Genomic DNA, 17,215 nt, shown 5'->3' with positions numbered 1-17,215 from the left:
GGAAAATAGGCTATATGTAACTAAATACGAGAGAGAGAGAGAGAGAGAGAGAGAGAGAGAGAGAGAGAGAGAGAGAGAGAGAGAGAGAGAGAGAGAGAGAGAGAGAGAGAGAGAGAGAGAGATTTTACTGTGGACTACTAAAAATTCAATGGGTCTACGAGACCAAAAATGTGGTACATATGATTTATGTGTAAACTAAGATCATAAAACAAAAAAGATATATCCTCTAAATGAAAACAAACATGCTATGTGGGCTTTGCATATATAATGAGTTAATGAATTAAGGAGACCTTATTAAGTGTATTCTTCCCTAGCCTTACAATACATAGTATCAATGTTCACCTTTAGGAGGATGAACTCTCATAATGAGCATGTATGATGTCCATGATCTATTTTTCTCCTTGGATGGAGTTGGTGATGGACCACGAGCCGACGCCCCTCGAGAGGTATTGCTTTTTCTACTCAGAAATCTGGCGGGTATGAGGTTTTTTAGTGGGTGAGCCCCATGGCAAGTCCCATAATACCTGGACCCCTACTCAGGGTACTTGATCGCTGTCATGCCCTTACTACCTAATTAATGGGTCTCTCGAGGTGTTAGCCTTAAGGGAGTGGAACTAACCGGACCAGATTGCTCTAGTTTGTTGAAACTAGTGACAAAAGTGTTTGGCCTCTCGAGTTTAATGGGGCACTTCGATGCTTAGTTTACCCCGACTAAAAAAACAAAACAAAAAAGTTGGTGATGGATGTCTAGGTGGTATCGTGCGGATCTTGCCTCCTTGTGTATAGCCTCAACAAAGCCTCTTTGTGATGGCACAACTTTAGCAAGCAAAGGCTAAAAAATTACTGATCTTCACATTGCATCACCCATGATAGAAGATTGACCATTAGCTGGTGTCCCCAAGCCTATCAACCAACCCATCAACCCAAAATCATGGGCCGAGGGGAAGTGAAAAAGACCCATCGTGTGTTTTTCCCTTATAGGTCTTGTCCATGTAGCAAAAACAATGACTCGATCTTTAATACCAAGTCAGAGGTGGCTATCTTGACTGGCCAACACCATACAAGTGCATCCTCAGAAGGGGACCCTTCGTGTGCACAACATGTTGGTGTTGTAAACAAGGGTCCCCAAGTCCATGAACCAACCCCTCCCCAAAATCAGGAAGTGAAAGAAGCCCACTATGTCTTCCCACCACATGGGAAGTATTCAACTCGCCAGAAGTAGCGTGTGTGTAAAATGCACTCATCTATCCCACCCAAGTAGCAAGCCACAAGAGACGCTCACTTCTTTTTTCGACAGAGCTAGAGATGGGAGCGTTCCCTTGGGACCCCCGACCCACCCACTCACCCACTCGCCCCCAATCGCCTACCATCCTCCCCAGAGCACGCAACGACAGCAATCAAGCGCCTTAAAACGGCCCAGATTCAGCCCGGAGTAGCAGCCAAAAGACCTCATTTGTTCAGGAAGTGCTAAAGTTGGAGATGGCGCAGAGAGTTGCTCAGGTTCTTCTCTCTACGCAAAGAGAGGACGGTGAGGTATTTACAGTTTTCAGGAAGCTTGATTGTAGTTTCTTCATTCTCATATCAGGTAAAGCAAATGCTCCACAGAGAGAAGAAAGAGTTAATTTAGTTTGAGTATGATAAAATAATTGCTTCTGCCAGACTTCGTAGCATTGGCAACAGATCAAGGCTCAAAGACCAATTTTTAGTCTAAATATTCTTCTCATATGGGAAGATTTTTTCTGTATGATAGACTTTTCTCGACAGGATCCTCGCCCAATGACGAGATCCTATGAGTGGGGAGATACCCCAAGTTTTCCAGCAACTCTTGGTTATTATGTTAACTCTACCTGCCAGCACCAGTATCAGTTACTTGCTCTATGCAATGCTGCGGTCGATGTTTGCACCTGTCTGTAAATGATGTATCAAAATATTGACAAATAGAAAGACCATGAAGCAGAATGGGGGCATTGTGATTGAAGAAGAATGAGAATCCTGTAGTCCCAACAATTTCTATTTGAGCAAGAGAGGCTGAAATTGGCAAAACCAGAACAGGCCCCAAGATTATGTGCAAGATGTGTTGCATATGTCTCAAACGAGGAAAGGACCATGCTATTTTACGCAGGAAGCAGTCGGGTCGCACTGATTCAGGAACAACCCGGACGCTCTATGACACTTCTGATAAGAACTTCATATTTCTCTCTGTTTTTAGACAATGCTAAAAAAACTCTTGCAATTTGTGTAATGTAAAGATTTTTCTTACGATGTAAGAAAGCAAATTTTGTGTTATTCAATAAGAACGTCTATGAACTTCACAATGCTAACATCCATATAATGCTAAAGATAGATTTCACATATTCTTTTGTTTCTAGTGCTTAGTCAATCTTTTCTGTTATGCACCTTTTTTTCTATCTTTGCCAAGGTTCATTGGAACTCAGTTGCATTTAATTTTCTATGTCTGGTTATATCAACAATGTTCTCCATATGATTAGAAGTTCCTATAGACATTAGAATTTAGTAGACCAAAGAAAAGTTGTGGTTCAAGTGATGCAAAGGGTCTCTGATAAAGTGGCACGTGGGCTTGTTTGAACTTCAGATACCTAGGGGTTCTTTGGAAAGAGCTAGTTGTACATAAGAGGGTAGTTTTGCAGAAAAGCCATCATCACACATGCGATTGCCACTGCCTTCTGCTTGGCCCGTTCTTTATTGTGGCTGGTCATGTGGAGTAGAACCTTTACATTTTGGTGGATTTGCCTGTGGTAAGGGTGGTGGCCGTGGTGGCTGCCTGCATTGTGGAAGCTTCCGTCCTGGCATTTGACACGAGTTTACTGGCTTTGCACGGGAGTGATATCCTGGCTGTTGCAGAGAATCCGTGGGTGGAAAGTGTGGTAAACGTGTTCTCGAGTCATGACCCACGGAAGGGTTGGTTTTGCTTGGAAGCTTGTTGTCTCTTGCGCTTTGATGGATGAAGCTTGGGACCACCATGTGATTGTTGTCTCTTGCGCTTTGATGGATGAAGCTTTTTCTCGTTTCCAGGATCTGTAATACCTGCGTCAGTGCGTTGGCATTCTCTTTGTCATTTTCACAAGTTGGTAGCTTGTTTCTTCTCAGGAGGCAAATAGACAAATAAGTGAGACACTGTAGGCTCAGTGTAATAAAGGGATTTTAGTATGCACATACATATGGAGGATGTGCCTAGCATATGGGGGCTTAGAGGCATTTGCACATATGTTGTCTATGGCATATGGGGACGTTGGGACTATAAAAAGCACTGTAGGTTCTAGCAACCCCAACTTTATTATTCATTGTCTGAAGGCTACTTACTTGAGTCATCGCTGGCCTTTTCCTGGGGTCTTCATCAATGCAGAGGGATGCGGCATCTGCCATAGACCATAACTGCTCTACATTTATTGTATTAATAATGCGTTGATCCATCAATTTTTGTATCTCCCATTTTTCAAGAAGGGGTCTTGCCTGCAGCAAGTGCACTCATTCTCAAAATTCCATGTGTGCATGTGCATGTGTGTGTTTGGGAGAAGGGGGGTGGGGGTTTGATTGAAAGGTTTCTTGCTTACCCATTCTGCCAAGCATGCTTGTTGAGCTTGCTGTAAGATCGCTTTGCTCCCAGTAATCAACTCCAGCAGTATAACACCATAAGCAAAAACATCAGTCTTTAGAGTGTATATACCGCTACGACGATACTCAGGAGCCAGATATCTGCACCACAATTGTGTCCAAAAAGCAGTCTACATGTAATGTGCACGACAGACATCTTATCACATGCTCCACCCATGGATGCTTATATATAAGAAGGATCTGCTCGTAATCAATAAATGATGATGTGCAGGTTGATTTTCAGAGCGGGTAAGGGAGAAAACGGTCTAATTAAATGTAGTTTTTAGCTTTAATGTACTCTAGATGCGCTTTCTTACCCAGGTGCACCAAGGACACAAGTTTCAGTGCCAGCTTCATCTGGCCACACTTTCAGTCCTGCATCTGCAATCTGTTTGGAGTGGATATAATGCCAAAATTTTGTTAGGCTTCTAGACTGCAAGCCAGTCGCCACATTAAGGCTGCCTATATGCACAGGACCTGTTTTACGTTTCTCTCTCTCACTCTCTCTCTCACACACACACACACACACTCACTCACAAACACACACACTTGCTCTTAGGAAAAAGTTTTCTACAGGTATGACCTTTGGTTCATACTCATTGGTGAGAAGTATGTTTCTTGATGTTATGTCTCCGTGAATAATAGGAGGAAAGAAACTTCCTTCATGGAGAAAGCACAACCCTCTTGCTATACCCACAGCTACTTTTTGTCGCACACGCCAGTTCATTGTTACTGGGTTACTTACTGCATCATAAATGTTATGGTAAATTCAACATGGAAAAGAAGGGTAAGAAGCCAATGATTAGATTAACCATAAGAAGGGTATGGTGAAACTGGTAGTCCAACTTTCTTTGAGCTTACATGATAAATGCCAGTCAAGGGTATTGTTGGGGACGTGCTCGTAAACCAGTATGTGTTTTTCCATGCAGGCTCCGATGATGCTCACAATGTTTTGATGGCGTGCTGTACCAAGAAGCTTCACTTTATCAGCAAATAGCTCATCACTTCGAATGCTTGCAAGCTTGTTCCTTTTTACGACGACGCTCCGACCATCGGCTAGGGTGCCTTTATACACGGATTCAGTACTAGAATTGGCCAGTAAGTTTCTTCTTGAGAAGCTGTTGGTAGCTTTAATAAGCTCTGTGAATTCGAATGTTTGAGGTCCCTGAAGATTATCCATGCCATTGTGATTGGAAGCTGAAGCTCCTCCATCTTGAGTCTTAGTAGAACACAACGAGCTCGTATAATGCCCTTCATTAGTCTGCTGTTGAACTCTTTCATTATAACATCTGGTTGGTTGAAAGATGTGCATGGATTTGTAAGGCATGGCGTCGTTTGTCACACGATATAGTTCTACTGTCTCGCTGGCTTTTTCTAGTTTTGCAATGATCTGTAACACCTCAGCTTGCCGTGTTGGTCGGACTGAAATAACAGGGTACATGCCTGTGCTATTTGCATTGGTAGGTGTGCTGGAACAGCTGGCATTGCTGGACTTGGGTGTTGCTTGAGAATTGGTGCTGCTGCTTGAACATGGTCTGCTTGAAGAGCAAGCAGGCATATCGGTTAAATCAAGCTGGTTGGGGGATTGATCTCCCCAAGAAGGGACAGAATTCATACTGACTTCTGCCAGTTTGATAGAGAGAGTATCCTGGGCATCAAGTGATGGGGAGGATCTCGCAGAAGGTACACTTGATTGTTCGCATGAAGAATCAATGGCAATGTTGGCCTCATAATGTAGTGACCACACACTATGTGATAAGGAAGATCTTGCAGATGCAGGTGCACTTGATCCCCATGATGCTTCGGTAGGCAAGCTAGCAGCATTATCTAGTGCCCATACAGATTGTACAAAATCTTTCTCTTTTGTGATGGAGTGCATCAAACCTGCCACTTGCATGGAGTCAGAATGAACATCGCCAAATTTGCTAGCACAGAAGATGCGAAGATGTACTGTGGAGGTTCAATTATAGGAAAGGCATTTATTGCCTGGTAAGTAATCACCTTGACTTGTTGTGGAAGCAGCTGTTGCAGTCATTAGAGCCACCTGCAACTCTCCAGTGCTAGAATCATGTCCACCTTGGCCCTTATCCTGTTCTGGGCAGTTCATCACACTTTCTTTCTGCTCGAGTGCTCCATGGACTGAGAAGCTGGTTGAGAGGAAGCTTTCGTACTTTCCCATTGTCCTGCTACAGTATATTGTTACACGCAAGAGTGTTTGTATGAATCCCTTTGCACTGCAAGGTGTGTCTGCAAGACAAAAATTTGTAGCTGTGTACCTGTCTAGGATCACCAATGTAGTTTCGAGACCCACCATCTCCTCAAAGGTGGCTTTATTATCTAGAGGACCAGGCTTTACTAGGATCCGAAAATAGATCTACAGCAAGAAGGGGGAGCAAATCATCTTGCATGAGAGTGCACCATATATACACACGTGCGCACACACGAGAGAGAGAGAGAGAGAGAGACCTGTTTCTCTTGGCATAGTTTCTTTACATTCAAACTTTTCTGTTGATACACTTCAATTATAAGTTGAATCATTTTCTCCAGCATGGCTGTGCTTGTACCATTGAACACCTCAGAGTCCTCCAGCTTCGAATTGCAAACCACTACAAAAATTGCTTGTCATGTGTTAAAAAAAGGTGGCACAAATATTTTAAAATTTCTCATGTGGATTTGCCCGGAGCAGAAAATAGAAAATTTGGATCAACTGTAACTTGCTAACTTGCTTGTGTGACCCAACGGTTGTAAATTTTTGTCCTCTTACAGTTATTAGAGGGGTTTTGATTGATCCTCATTTTTCCATTGCAGCAACGTGTGTGGCCTGCTTGTGACCTAGAGTCTCGTATCGTAGAGGCAAGTAGAGTAGATTCTACGTGGGTATTTATAGGTCGTCTTGTTTATAGTCCATCATTTGCAATTGTGCCAACGTGCATTATACATACATGCTTGATGTATTACCTTGACCTTTTAAAGCCTTTCTTTTGTGTGTGTGTGTGTGTGAGAGAGAGAGAGTGTGTGTGAGAGAGAGAGAGAGAGAGACCTCTTCAAAGGACACGGTGTATGAGCCTTTCTTTTGTGTGTGTGTGTGTGTGTGTGTGAGAGAGAGAGAGAGAGAGAGAGAGAGAGAGACCTCTTCAAAGGACACGGTGTATGAGCCTTTCTTTTGTGTGTGTGTGTGTGTGTGAGAGAGAGAGAGAGAGAGAGAGAGAGACCTCTTCAAAGGACACGGTGTATGAGACCAAAAGCTAGTGCATCCATGATTAATCCAAACCATGGAAAAGTAAAACAACTATACCAAACTAGCTAAATCAGCTAAAGTATCGATGTGATGCACTTGATCACAATATGTGGTCATATAGTCATACATGAGAGAGAGAGAGAGTCTTTAAAAGATTCGGAGGGCTTATGAGACAGAAAAGTAGTGTGATCAATCCATGAGATTATTGAGTTATGTAAATTAAAAAAAAAGGAACTAGCTAACAATGTTGTGAGAGCTACATTGCCACATCATTATGTGGGGGTGAATGTGAGACTCATCTAATGATGTCATCCTTCTTCAACATAGATTAGAGGGTTGTTCCAATATCTCTTTCTTAGGATGGAAGCTCTCCATGTCATCAAATAATGTCTTATATCTATAGCTGATGGGTACAAGGTTGAGATGTGTACGGGCGGTGGAAGTCTGGCCTTTAGAATAGATCTAGCCGTCGCGTTGGTGATCCCTTGGGTGTGTGGGGTTGTGCACCAAAAAAAAATGTAATGAATATTTGCGAAAGGTCTCGTTGGCTGTGTCTTGAAGTGATTTCTTAGTATGACCTCTTTGTCTTCACAAATATAGGGTGATATCTCATTAATATATGAAGCAAAAGGTGTGGGAGCGAGTGGGGAGACGTATTTGACCTCAGTAGTGTTGTAAATATCTCCAAAGAGTCCTGTTGGTGTTTGTATTTTGCTTATCACTCATTTTCTTGTGTAAGATCAAGCTAGACATCAGCTTACTTACTATTGTCTTAAGGTTCTTTTCTTACTAGCCACAAGAGAATCATTGGAAGCAGGGATATGATTCATGGTACGCTAGCTTATGGCATTACCTACGCTAGAAGAAAAAGTTTATGGGCTTTTTGATTTAAATTGGGCTCGTGATTTACTTACTAGAAGCTCAATCATAGTTTGTTATTTTACGCTTGGTTCACAATTCATTTCTTAGATTGGCAAGAAGCAACATATTGTGGGCCGTTCTTTGACAAAGGCCAAGTATAGGTTTCTGCATAGCCTGTTTGTGAGGCATTAAGGATGAGGTAGATCTTGGAGATATGAGAGAAGTACACGAGTAATCAATGGTGTTGCATTGTGACAAGAAGATTTGTGTGGCCATTGCAAAGGATTAGTTTTTCATGATCTCACTAAGCACGTTGAGATTCAATATTATTTTTTGCATAAGATTATCATGTTTGAGGGGATGCACATGACATATTATCCCATTGTAGAGAAGTGTGCTACTATATTTACCAAAACTCTTGGCAAAGACTAGGTTGAGAGGAGGCGTTGGCAATGGCTAGACATTGGGCCTTGCACCTATTGATGTTCATTAGCGGGGAGGAGGGTTTAGTTATTAATGTCCCCCTTCACTCTATTTATACTAGCTTATGTTTTGTAAGGCTTCCATTTTGAAGAGAAACCATGGTTAATAAACTTGGCACATAGGTGTGGTTTGGGCAGAAGATAATATGTTTGGCATATTGCCATATAGGCTATACATAGATATAGACCGTTAGTTAAAAACATGGGATGCACCTAGGCATATGGACTTTAATCTTAAGACACCATGTTTAAACATTGTGGGACACATGGGCCTTACACTTAGACATCCTGTTTTAACATTGTGGGACCCAAGATGTGTTGGAATGAGTGATGCTAGAGTACCAAGTCACCTAGCCAAGTTATCCCACATGAGCTATTATAGCCTTGTTGTACTCTCCTCATATAAAAGAGGACCATTTTCAAGCAATGAAAAATGTAGCAAGCTCTCAAGCCTTTCTATGAGTACAAGTCTCAATCTTGTAACCTAATTGAGCTCGAGTCTTAAAATAAATTAGCTTAGTTCATTCATTATGTTTGTTTTTAGGTATCACCCACCCTAGCTTAGCTTAGCACTAAATGTTAATTAGATTAAGATTAGGATCTAATTAAATAGTTGATTGTCATTAGAAAGCTTGATCCATGAATTTCAACATGGTATCAGAGCTTGGTTTAAGCTCCTCATTAGCTTAGCTTTAACTCATATTAGTCTAATCTCTTCATTAATCACTTAATTAGCTACTAATCTCATCTTATCCTTTCTTCCTCTTTGTGGCCCAAATTGCCATCATTGACCATTCTCCTAGCCATTTGTCTCCAAACTTTGTGCACATGCGTAGCAACTAAAAGCTAAATAGTGGCTAAGAAGAATTAGTCAAAATCATCTCCTACAGTCCGAACATGACGCTAAAACGTCGACTAGTCTTTTGTTGATTTCTCTGCGGCGGCTACTAACAATTAGCCCAAGCCACTTTAGGGCTACCTTAGCAATAGTGTAAGCTACCCACAAATGCAATCTTGACTCATTTCATCATCGGACGCGACCACAGCAAGCAAATAACCAAGCAGATTAAATCGACGATTTTTACCTATTGTATGAAGATTTGAGCTATCTTTTCTATATAGGAATCTTGCTCTCATCTAGGATAACCCCCTCATACAAAAAGCCCGTCTCAATGGTTGCTTCCACATGCCCAATTTCATCCTCCAAGATTTAGCTCACTTAATCATAAAAATTAAGCACTAATTACTGTCATTAGTGTTGTATCAACAAAAATTGGGCTTGGAGTGTACATTCATTGTGGAAAGTTCTCCTTTATATGAAAATTCACTGCATCCTCTTGCATTACTCAATTGAAGAGAATTTGTTTCATTATCATCCTTGTACTGGGACTAGACACTGGCCGTGAATCATTATCATGTGCAAAGACCTTCCCGACCTTCACATTACAAATTTGTATGAGATTAGACATTGCTAACAAAGAAAAATAAAATTTTGTTAGTAAGATCTTCTCAGTATGGAGCATGTTGAAGTTGTTTCAAGATTTAATGGTGATGGTTTTTTTTCACATGGCAAAGCAAGACCATGTACTTGCTTATGCGTAAGGGGCTTTGACAACTTATTGAGGATGAAGAAGTGGAGGTTGATCCACTTTAAAACAACAAAGCATTGGGCCTCATCGCTTAAAATCTTGATGATGATGTGATTAGTCACATTGCTAGCATCAAGGATGCCAAGTTGGCATGGCAGGAACTCAACAAGATTTTTTGCACTAGCTCAAAGAGCTCAAAGATCAACCTTCTCATGTAGTTTTACAAGCTTAACAAGAAGGATATCGAGACCAGGGTACAACACATCAGTAAATTCAAAGGTATCAAACAACAACTTAGTGCATTAAAGAAGGTCACTGAGGAAGATGGATCTATTGCTGTATTGCTAAAAAGTGTTGACAAAGAACCTTATGAATCAATTGTTGCTACACTTAAAAATGTGTCCAACACTAAACTTCAAACTGTAGAATCATCTCTACTTAAACAAGAATCCAAATTCAAAGATAAAGAATCATTCAAATCACATTCAAGTGAGCAAGCACTGTATTCAAAGGGTGGGAGATTTCAAAGGACAAATCAATCAACAACTAAACTTCCAAGATGCTATCACTGTGGAAAACTTGATTATACCAAGAATGAATGTCGCAATAAAGATAAACCAAAGCTTGCTTGTGACTATTGCGGAAGAATTGGTCACCTAGAGGAAGATTGCTATCAAAAAAAGAAGCAGGCAAACTACATCGAGGCTAAAGCTGTCCCAGTTGAAGACGTGCTCTTCGAGAGAAAGAACCATTGCACTTTTTCACCCCTCTTGTCTCTACAAAAAGTGTGATGTAATCAGCCTCTGAGGCCATATGATGTACTCAAGCTAAAATTCATAGCCAAAGTAGCTATAATGCCAAAGTAGCATAAAGGCCAAAGTAGCCTAGCATAAGGGGAGAGAGAGAAAGAGTGAAAGCCTAAAAATTGTACCCAATCTAGCATCAAGGGGGGGTGTTGAAATGAGTGATGCTAGAGTGCCAAGTCACCTAGCCAAGTTATCCCACATGAGCTATCATAGCTTTGTTATACTCTCCTCATATAAGAGAAGACCATTTTCAAGCAATGAAAAATGTAGCAAACTCTCAAGCCTCTCTATAAGTACAAGTCTCAATCTTGTAACCTAATTGAGCTCGAGTCTTAAGATAAATTAGCTTAGTTCATTTATTATGTTTGTTATTAGGTATCACCCACCCTAGCTTAGCGTAGCACTAATCACATGTTAATTAGATTAAGATTAGGATCTAATTAGATAGTTGATTTCCATTAGAGGGAGCTTGATCCATGAATTTCAACAAGATGAGCCCAAATGGCCATGGAAGATGGTAAAAGTGCACATGTGATTCTTCATGGATTTAGTTTACAATGTAGACAATGTTGTCAATATGACTCTAGACCTACATAATTTAGATAAAGATGCATGTGTCTCCATGTCTATGTAGATTTATAGATGTACTGTGAGGCCCATCTATATATAGTTTATTAGTCATCATTGTGTGCTTATTCCCTTACCTTACAACCATACTCTTAGCCCCTCTAATAGACATCTAGCCTCCCTCTAGCCCCCTTCTGTGGGAGTGCACGGATGTCGAACACATGCATATTTGTATCTTTGCTTATTGCCATATACTCTACCTGTCTCTATTAATGACTTTAATTGTGCTTAAGCTATGTTTTTGAAAAGGATCCTGCATTTTATGAGTGTTCTAAGTTTACACTACTATTGTAGTTTACCTTTCATTTTATTTACTCATGTTTGTGATTGTTATATCAAGGTTGTCTTTGTCTTAGTTATTGCTAAAAAGATCTTATGTATCTATAGGGCACCTAGAATTAAAGAAAATGGTTGTTTTATCATGTTGAGCTTTTGATGTCCAAGATCATGCCTTGATACTAGAGGGATTTATGTATTTGGGAAGAGATATGAGGGCTTTGAAATGTAGGCTTATCATGATCACTCAGCACACTACAAGTTCTATACCCTTAGAGAATCAATTATGATAGCAAACATAAAGAGGATAGAATTCTTTGTTTATTTGTGGACTTTCACAAGTATTTTACAATGTCTCAAGAGCAAGGCTAATTAGAAGGTTGAGATAAATCGAGGTGGAAGTTGAAGTCAAGTTGATCAACACACGAAAGCAAATAGAGGAGTATGATGGCTCAGAATAGTACTATACAAGCAAGTGACACATCTACTTTAAATAGAGCAACAATTCTCAGGTAATGTGTAGAGCACTATTGGTGAAATTTAGATGATCTTGTTAATTGTATTGGTAGATTAGTAAAGAGAATCTACAATGTCGAGACATGGTATTGACTTTTTGTCTCACATTGATGTTGTACTTTTGCAACACTAAGCATAGGGATTGTAGAAACACCTTGAACCTCAAACTCAATCTTAGTAAGTAAAAGGTCAAACTTTCAACACAAGCTATGAGGAATGAAATAAGTATGTTTGACAAATTGAGGATGTCACTATGGAGATACTAAAACTTTATGCTTCGTGCACACGTATAATTTTCTATGTAACACGTAGCAGAAGGCTACTTAGGTAGAGGATATGCATCATAAGCATGACGAGAGAGATAGTCCTTTTTGTCAAACCTCTAGGAAGTGCACATGAAATGCCTTTGTTTTACCTTTATTAAAGCACTAGCAATGTATTGGGCATGTTCACAATCACTTCCACCTAAAATCGACAATTTTCTTCTCCTTACATTGGTAAAGCGTGGATTTATTTAGTTACTAGGTGACTAGAGAAACCACATCACATGGAATTAGAGACTCATCATACAAGCTTCACAATGAAACATAATTATAGGTAAATTTTGCATATGATAATCATGCATTATTATAGATATTCTTGATGTATGGCTTGGGCGAGATAGAGCTAAAAAAGTGCATGACATCCTTTGATGCCTCGCATACTACACAATTTGAAGGAAATTCCCTAGGTATTTTTTTAGCTTGAATGCAGCATCAAGTATTGAGGATCAAAGATGTGTGGCCCTATCTTGAGACAGAGACAAAATCACGAGACATACTTGGAGACAACATGATCATAGTTAGATGCATCTCACATTATTTTTTTAAGACTCAAGTTAAGATAGAGCTTGAGAGATAGATGAAGAGGTTGAGAATATACCAAAAAGATTCTAGATGAAAGTGTAACCAAGAGTGCCCTTGTTGTGCCAACATCCAAATGGCTAGCTACCTCTAGGTGCCCATAGGTGACAACCACTACACATAGGACACCTAACACATGGTAGAGAAATCCCAATTGTAAAAGCTTCTATTAGACATCCCAATATAAGTTGGGCACCCCATTAGCATAGAGGATATTTATTGACCTTGTTGGATTTCCAAAGAAGATTGTGAAATAACTTTATGAACACCTTATTGGTGTTTGATGTATCATTAGAATCTCTCATGCCAAAAAAGATTCTCGTAATTTTAGGGATTCCTCTTTAAAAAAATATTTTCTTCTTGAATTACAAATAAGCCTATCAAAATGGTACCACTTATCACGTTTCATCATGGTCTTATTGATAAATTTGGCCTTTGTAGATGTTAACAAAACTCTTTCTTGTGTGTAAAAAAGCGCACATGAGATCCATGATCTCAAATGTATTTCAATAGTGGTGTTGGGTTGAAACAAGGTCGTTTTCTCTTGCCTACTCTTTTTAGAATTCACATTGATTTGGATGCAAGGACCTGGGGCTTGATTAAGCTAGCCAAATGAAATTTATGGACTATGCATTGGATTGTCACTTATCTTCTCCTTTATGATGGTGTTGTTATTATCATAACCCATTCCATGAAAAATGCATAGAGATTTAAGACTATTGTGACATTATATATTATAGTTATTGGTCAAATTAAGTGATGGAATTGAGAATTATCCTATTATAAATTTGAGGTTTCCCTTCTTGGTATGGTTCATTGAAATAAAATAGAGGAGTTGATGAAAAGTTTTGAATAGCTTGGGATACAAGGGGAAAAATATATGCACTATATAGGATAACAATTAAAACATATGCATAAAATGATTTTGTGAATACATGCATTAAGTTTAAGATTAGGTTTTGACCCCTCAATAATTATCTCTTTCACACCTTGGTGATGTCAATCTTGTTTTTATGAGGTGGAAGTGTGTAACATTCTTTACAATCTCCTTCTAGTTAGATTCTAGAATCTTGGCCATATAAACTCTTTAAATTCCAAGGCTAATGAATATGTTCCTCAAAATTGAAATATGCCCTTGGGCAAGGTAAGCTCCTCAACTTTGCATTTGGGGGCAAAGCATTTATTTACTAGATGGGTGCCTTACCTCCTTGAGGATCCCTCAAAGGCCACTTTTGTCAATGACCTCAAAAAAAGAGAATGGATTTGAATACCCCCATGTTTAAACTCTTCTTTACGAAAAGGTGTTGTGGAGTTGTTCTCACTAACTTAATAAATCTAATACCTTATAATACTTGTCACTATATGAGTAAAATGAGAGTTTTTGAAGATGTGGAATGAAGAAGAGAGGCATGTATCACTATAGCAAAAAACAATGTGCCATAACATATTTTAGCATGCATTTTGCTTGTCTTTTAATTCACAAGGTAGAACAATGTTTTTATAACTTGCATTTCTTTTGTTATTTTTTTTGCTTGCCTTCAAGTCATAAGGTTTACACTAATACAATTCTTTCAAGGTGCATTTCATATTGAGTGAGCATTTATGTATTTTTTTAAATGATTAATGAAAGTAGAATTTGAAAAATACCACACTATCTAAATTACTAGAGTGAGAGATCCTTTTTTTTTGGCCATTACATGTTAATATCTTGTTTTCAACACAAACATGAACTCAAGTGGTGCCTTTTGGATTTTGGGTCTTCTGAAGTTATTTTTCACTTGTTGAAAATAGTGATGAATGCTTTAGGTCATTTTGCACAAGGGAAAGGGGGAAAAAAAGAGAGGTTGTTCTGGTGTATTTGTAATTATGAAAAAAATGGCAAGTTCTCACTCTAAGGTTCTACATGCTATATTGTAGCCTCAAATTCTTCCTCTCTATTTAGACCAAGAGTCATGCTATGGGATTGATGTCGCTATCATCTTGTTTACAACACATATTAAGTCAAGATCCTAGGATATATTAAGGCTTTCTCTCAAATGACTTTTTAAATGGATAAATTTGCTTGATTAAGAGTTTAAAATCGGAATGTAGAATGCAAAATCTAGTAGTAAACCAAAAGGGGACACATTTGCACTTACTTGGTTTTACTATAGTTTCTAGGACTCCAAAGAGAGTGAGAGAGTCGCCCTTCAGAAGCTTTTGAAGGCCCAATAACAGCAAGTCTTCCAATGTGTCCATAGTAGATCCAACATTTTGTAGAATGCAAGCATTGGTTGCATCCACCACCACCACCACATTGTGTGTGACTCCACCCCAACATGGAGAAAACGCTAATTCACTCTCCATGCTGAGAAGATTGTATAATCTGCACTAGTAATGTATAAGTTTGTATCAATTTGCACTTGAAACGTCTTCAATATCTTTGTGCCATCAGTAATAATAATAATATATTGGCCTTACAAGAATGGATTTCTTTGTACCGAAATATTATGTATAATATGGGTTTAGAAGAATGGGAGGGTAAATTTAGGTGGATGACCAGCGAGCATTGCTTGGCCCCTTGTCTTGCGTGAGCTACAATGCAATCTCATGTTTTCAATAGCAATATGCTACAACCATCAATGGAGTCAATGCAATTGGGCGCAAGCAGCACAAAGAGCTGCATGTTATCAAATTACGATAACGTGCAAATTAATCACGGGTCCAATTAGGATAGGATAATGATTAAATCACTCTTGCATGGCTTATTAATGAGAAGATATTGAGAAGCGAGAGAGAGAGAGATTTGGGGCGTCTCTGAAGGTTTCTGCTAGAGAGATTATTGAGGAAGGCTTGATAGGGCTGAGGCCCAGAGCTAGTGCTCTGAAGAAGGACGCCATGGCTGACAAGGAAAAGGAAGCACAGACCCTTGGGTGCAGCTATATTGGCAAGGTTAAGACAAAACAAGACCATTGTAGCTGAGAAGTCTATGCACTTTGACCCATGCAAACCTAAGGGCTTATTGATTCAATATTCAATAAAGAAGGGTGGCGGCAAGACCTAAAGCTTTGAGATTTCAGCAGTTTATGCAATGCATGAGAAGCATTATACTCACGTCCCAATCACGCTTAATCATGCTCTAGGATTAAGATTTGAAACGATTAAGGTTAAACGATAAGACTGGATTAAGGGGAAGTTGATTCGATTCGCCACAGAGAATCAAACCCCTTCATAATTAATGTTCATTGGGTTTGTTTAATTGGTCTCAATTGAATGAGGAGAAAGGACTAGGTTGGCTTCACATGGGGCTTTGGGCGGTGCGTGCAAGGTTTACTTCGTCTCTCCTTGGAAGCGCCCAACAAACCCCCTCGGTTGTTAGTTTCTCTCTCCTCGGAAGTGCCCACACCAAAGACAACCACCCACAAGAAAACAGAAAACTCACATGCACGACAAAGAAAAGTGAACTTAGGAGTAATCCTACACCCTTACAGTACACATTCCATTATATTATTCTACTTTGCCCTTCACACCCACCCCTCTAATTAATTGCATTTTCGAATAACATGCCAAACTCTTCTCATACTAAGAACACAAGTTTGATATTTTCTCTCTTTTTGAAAAACTCACAAGATATTGTCCTCTATTGATTTATCCAACGCTTTCCCAAGGCTTGTAATTTACTATTCCAGCACGTCCACACGGGTTGGACAAAGATTGCTCTAACAATTTTACAAAAGTTTGTAATTTATTGATTTAAATGTGCCAGTGATTGATCTTAAGCTTTTCATGCCATGTAACTAAAGGATCTACTTAAAGATCACAATGAACATAAAGAAATGTGCCAGCTTGATGTGAAGTTTATCAAAGATTTCTATTCAAACAATGGCATTAGAGGGCATAAGTTATTGTATGGTCATGCCCAAGGGTTTCAAGACCCCAAGCAACATCACACATTTCAATAAGTTGGTGCAACTAAGTATAAAAGAAAGGCTTAAGAACAACTTGTCTCCAAAGATCATTGTCTCCCTTTTGAGTCTCCTTTACGTAATCTAATACATAAATAAAAAAGCTACTAGGTACATTGGCAAGCTAATAATGCCATTTTTTAACTCTACTTAAACGTTTTCACTATATTATCATCTTGTCATTTGCACAAGGAGAGGCATCTAGTTCTTTAAAGTAATTTATTTTGACTATTCACATATTAAGTATGTTGGTAAGCACCCAACAAATGTGAGGAGATGTGAGTGGATGTGATGAGATGTGATGTGATGTGAATGGATGTGGATGTGAATGTGATGAGATGTGATGATATGTGAATGTGATG

The 17,215-nt window shown here is 39.3% G+C and overlaps 1 protein-coding gene and 1 long non-coding RNA gene across 3 annotated transcripts; one reads left to right on the top strand and one right to left on the bottom strand.

Annotated features, from left to right (window-relative positions):
• Window positions 1-1,267: 1,267 nt before the first annotated feature.
• LOC147642047 (uncharacterized) lies at window positions 1,268-6,158 on the top strand. The gene is made up of 3 exons (XR_015266591.1): window positions 1,268-1,533; window positions 4,542-4,710; window positions 5,077-6,158. It is a non-coding gene; the product is annotated as an uncharacterized LOC147642047 (long non-coding RNA).
• On the bottom strand, window positions 2,295-15,781 carry LOC147642046 (uncharacterized). 2 transcript variants are annotated; one of them, XM_086802197.1, is made up of 10 exons: window positions 15,048-15,781; window positions 6,079-6,218; window positions 5,889-5,986; window positions 5,614-5,798; window positions 4,474-5,496; window positions 4,196-4,356; window positions 3,930-4,000; window positions 3,573-3,714; window positions 3,322-3,471; window positions 2,295-3,045 (listed from the first exon to the last, which is right to left on the bottom strand). In XM_086802197.1, the coding sequence occupies exons 1-10, from the start codon at window positions 15,253-15,255 to the stop codon at window positions 2,701-2,703; spliced, it is 2,523 nt and encodes an 840-aa protein (XP_086658323.1). In that variant the 5' UTR covers window positions 15,256-15,781; the 3' UTR covers window positions 2,295-2,700. The 2 variants fall into 2 exon arrangements, with proteins under 2 accessions (XP_086658323.1, XP_086658329.1); XM_086802203.1 differs by having other exon boundaries at window positions 5,614-5,795.
• Between the last annotated feature and the right edge of the window lie 1,434 nt (window positions 15,782-17,215).

Source organism: Cibotium barometz, chromosome 1 (genome assembly GCF_041138505.1).
Source record: "Cibotium barometz isolate CiBa-2024 chromosome 1, ASM4113850v1, whole genome shotgun sequence".
Lineage (NCBI taxonomy): Eukaryota > Viridiplantae > Streptophyta > Polypodiopsida > Cyatheales > Cibotiaceae > Cibotium > Cibotium barometz.
Note: the sequence above shows the minus strand (reverse complement) of the source record. Positions and strands in the feature narration are given on the sequence as shown.

Coding starts and splice junctions, on each gene's coding strand:
- LOC147642046 (XM_086802197.1), bottom strand. CDS start 15,255: ATGGAGAGTGAATTAGCGTTTTCTCCATGTTGGGGTGGAGTCACACAC. Junction 4,357..4,473: donor CCTTGACTGGCATTTATCAT/GTAAGCTCAAAG, acceptor TTTATGATGCAG/TAAGTAACCCAGTAACAATG. Junction 4,001..4,195: donor CCAATGAGTATGAACCAAAG/GTCATACCTGTA, acceptor CACTCCAAACAG/ATTGCAGATGCAGGACTGAA.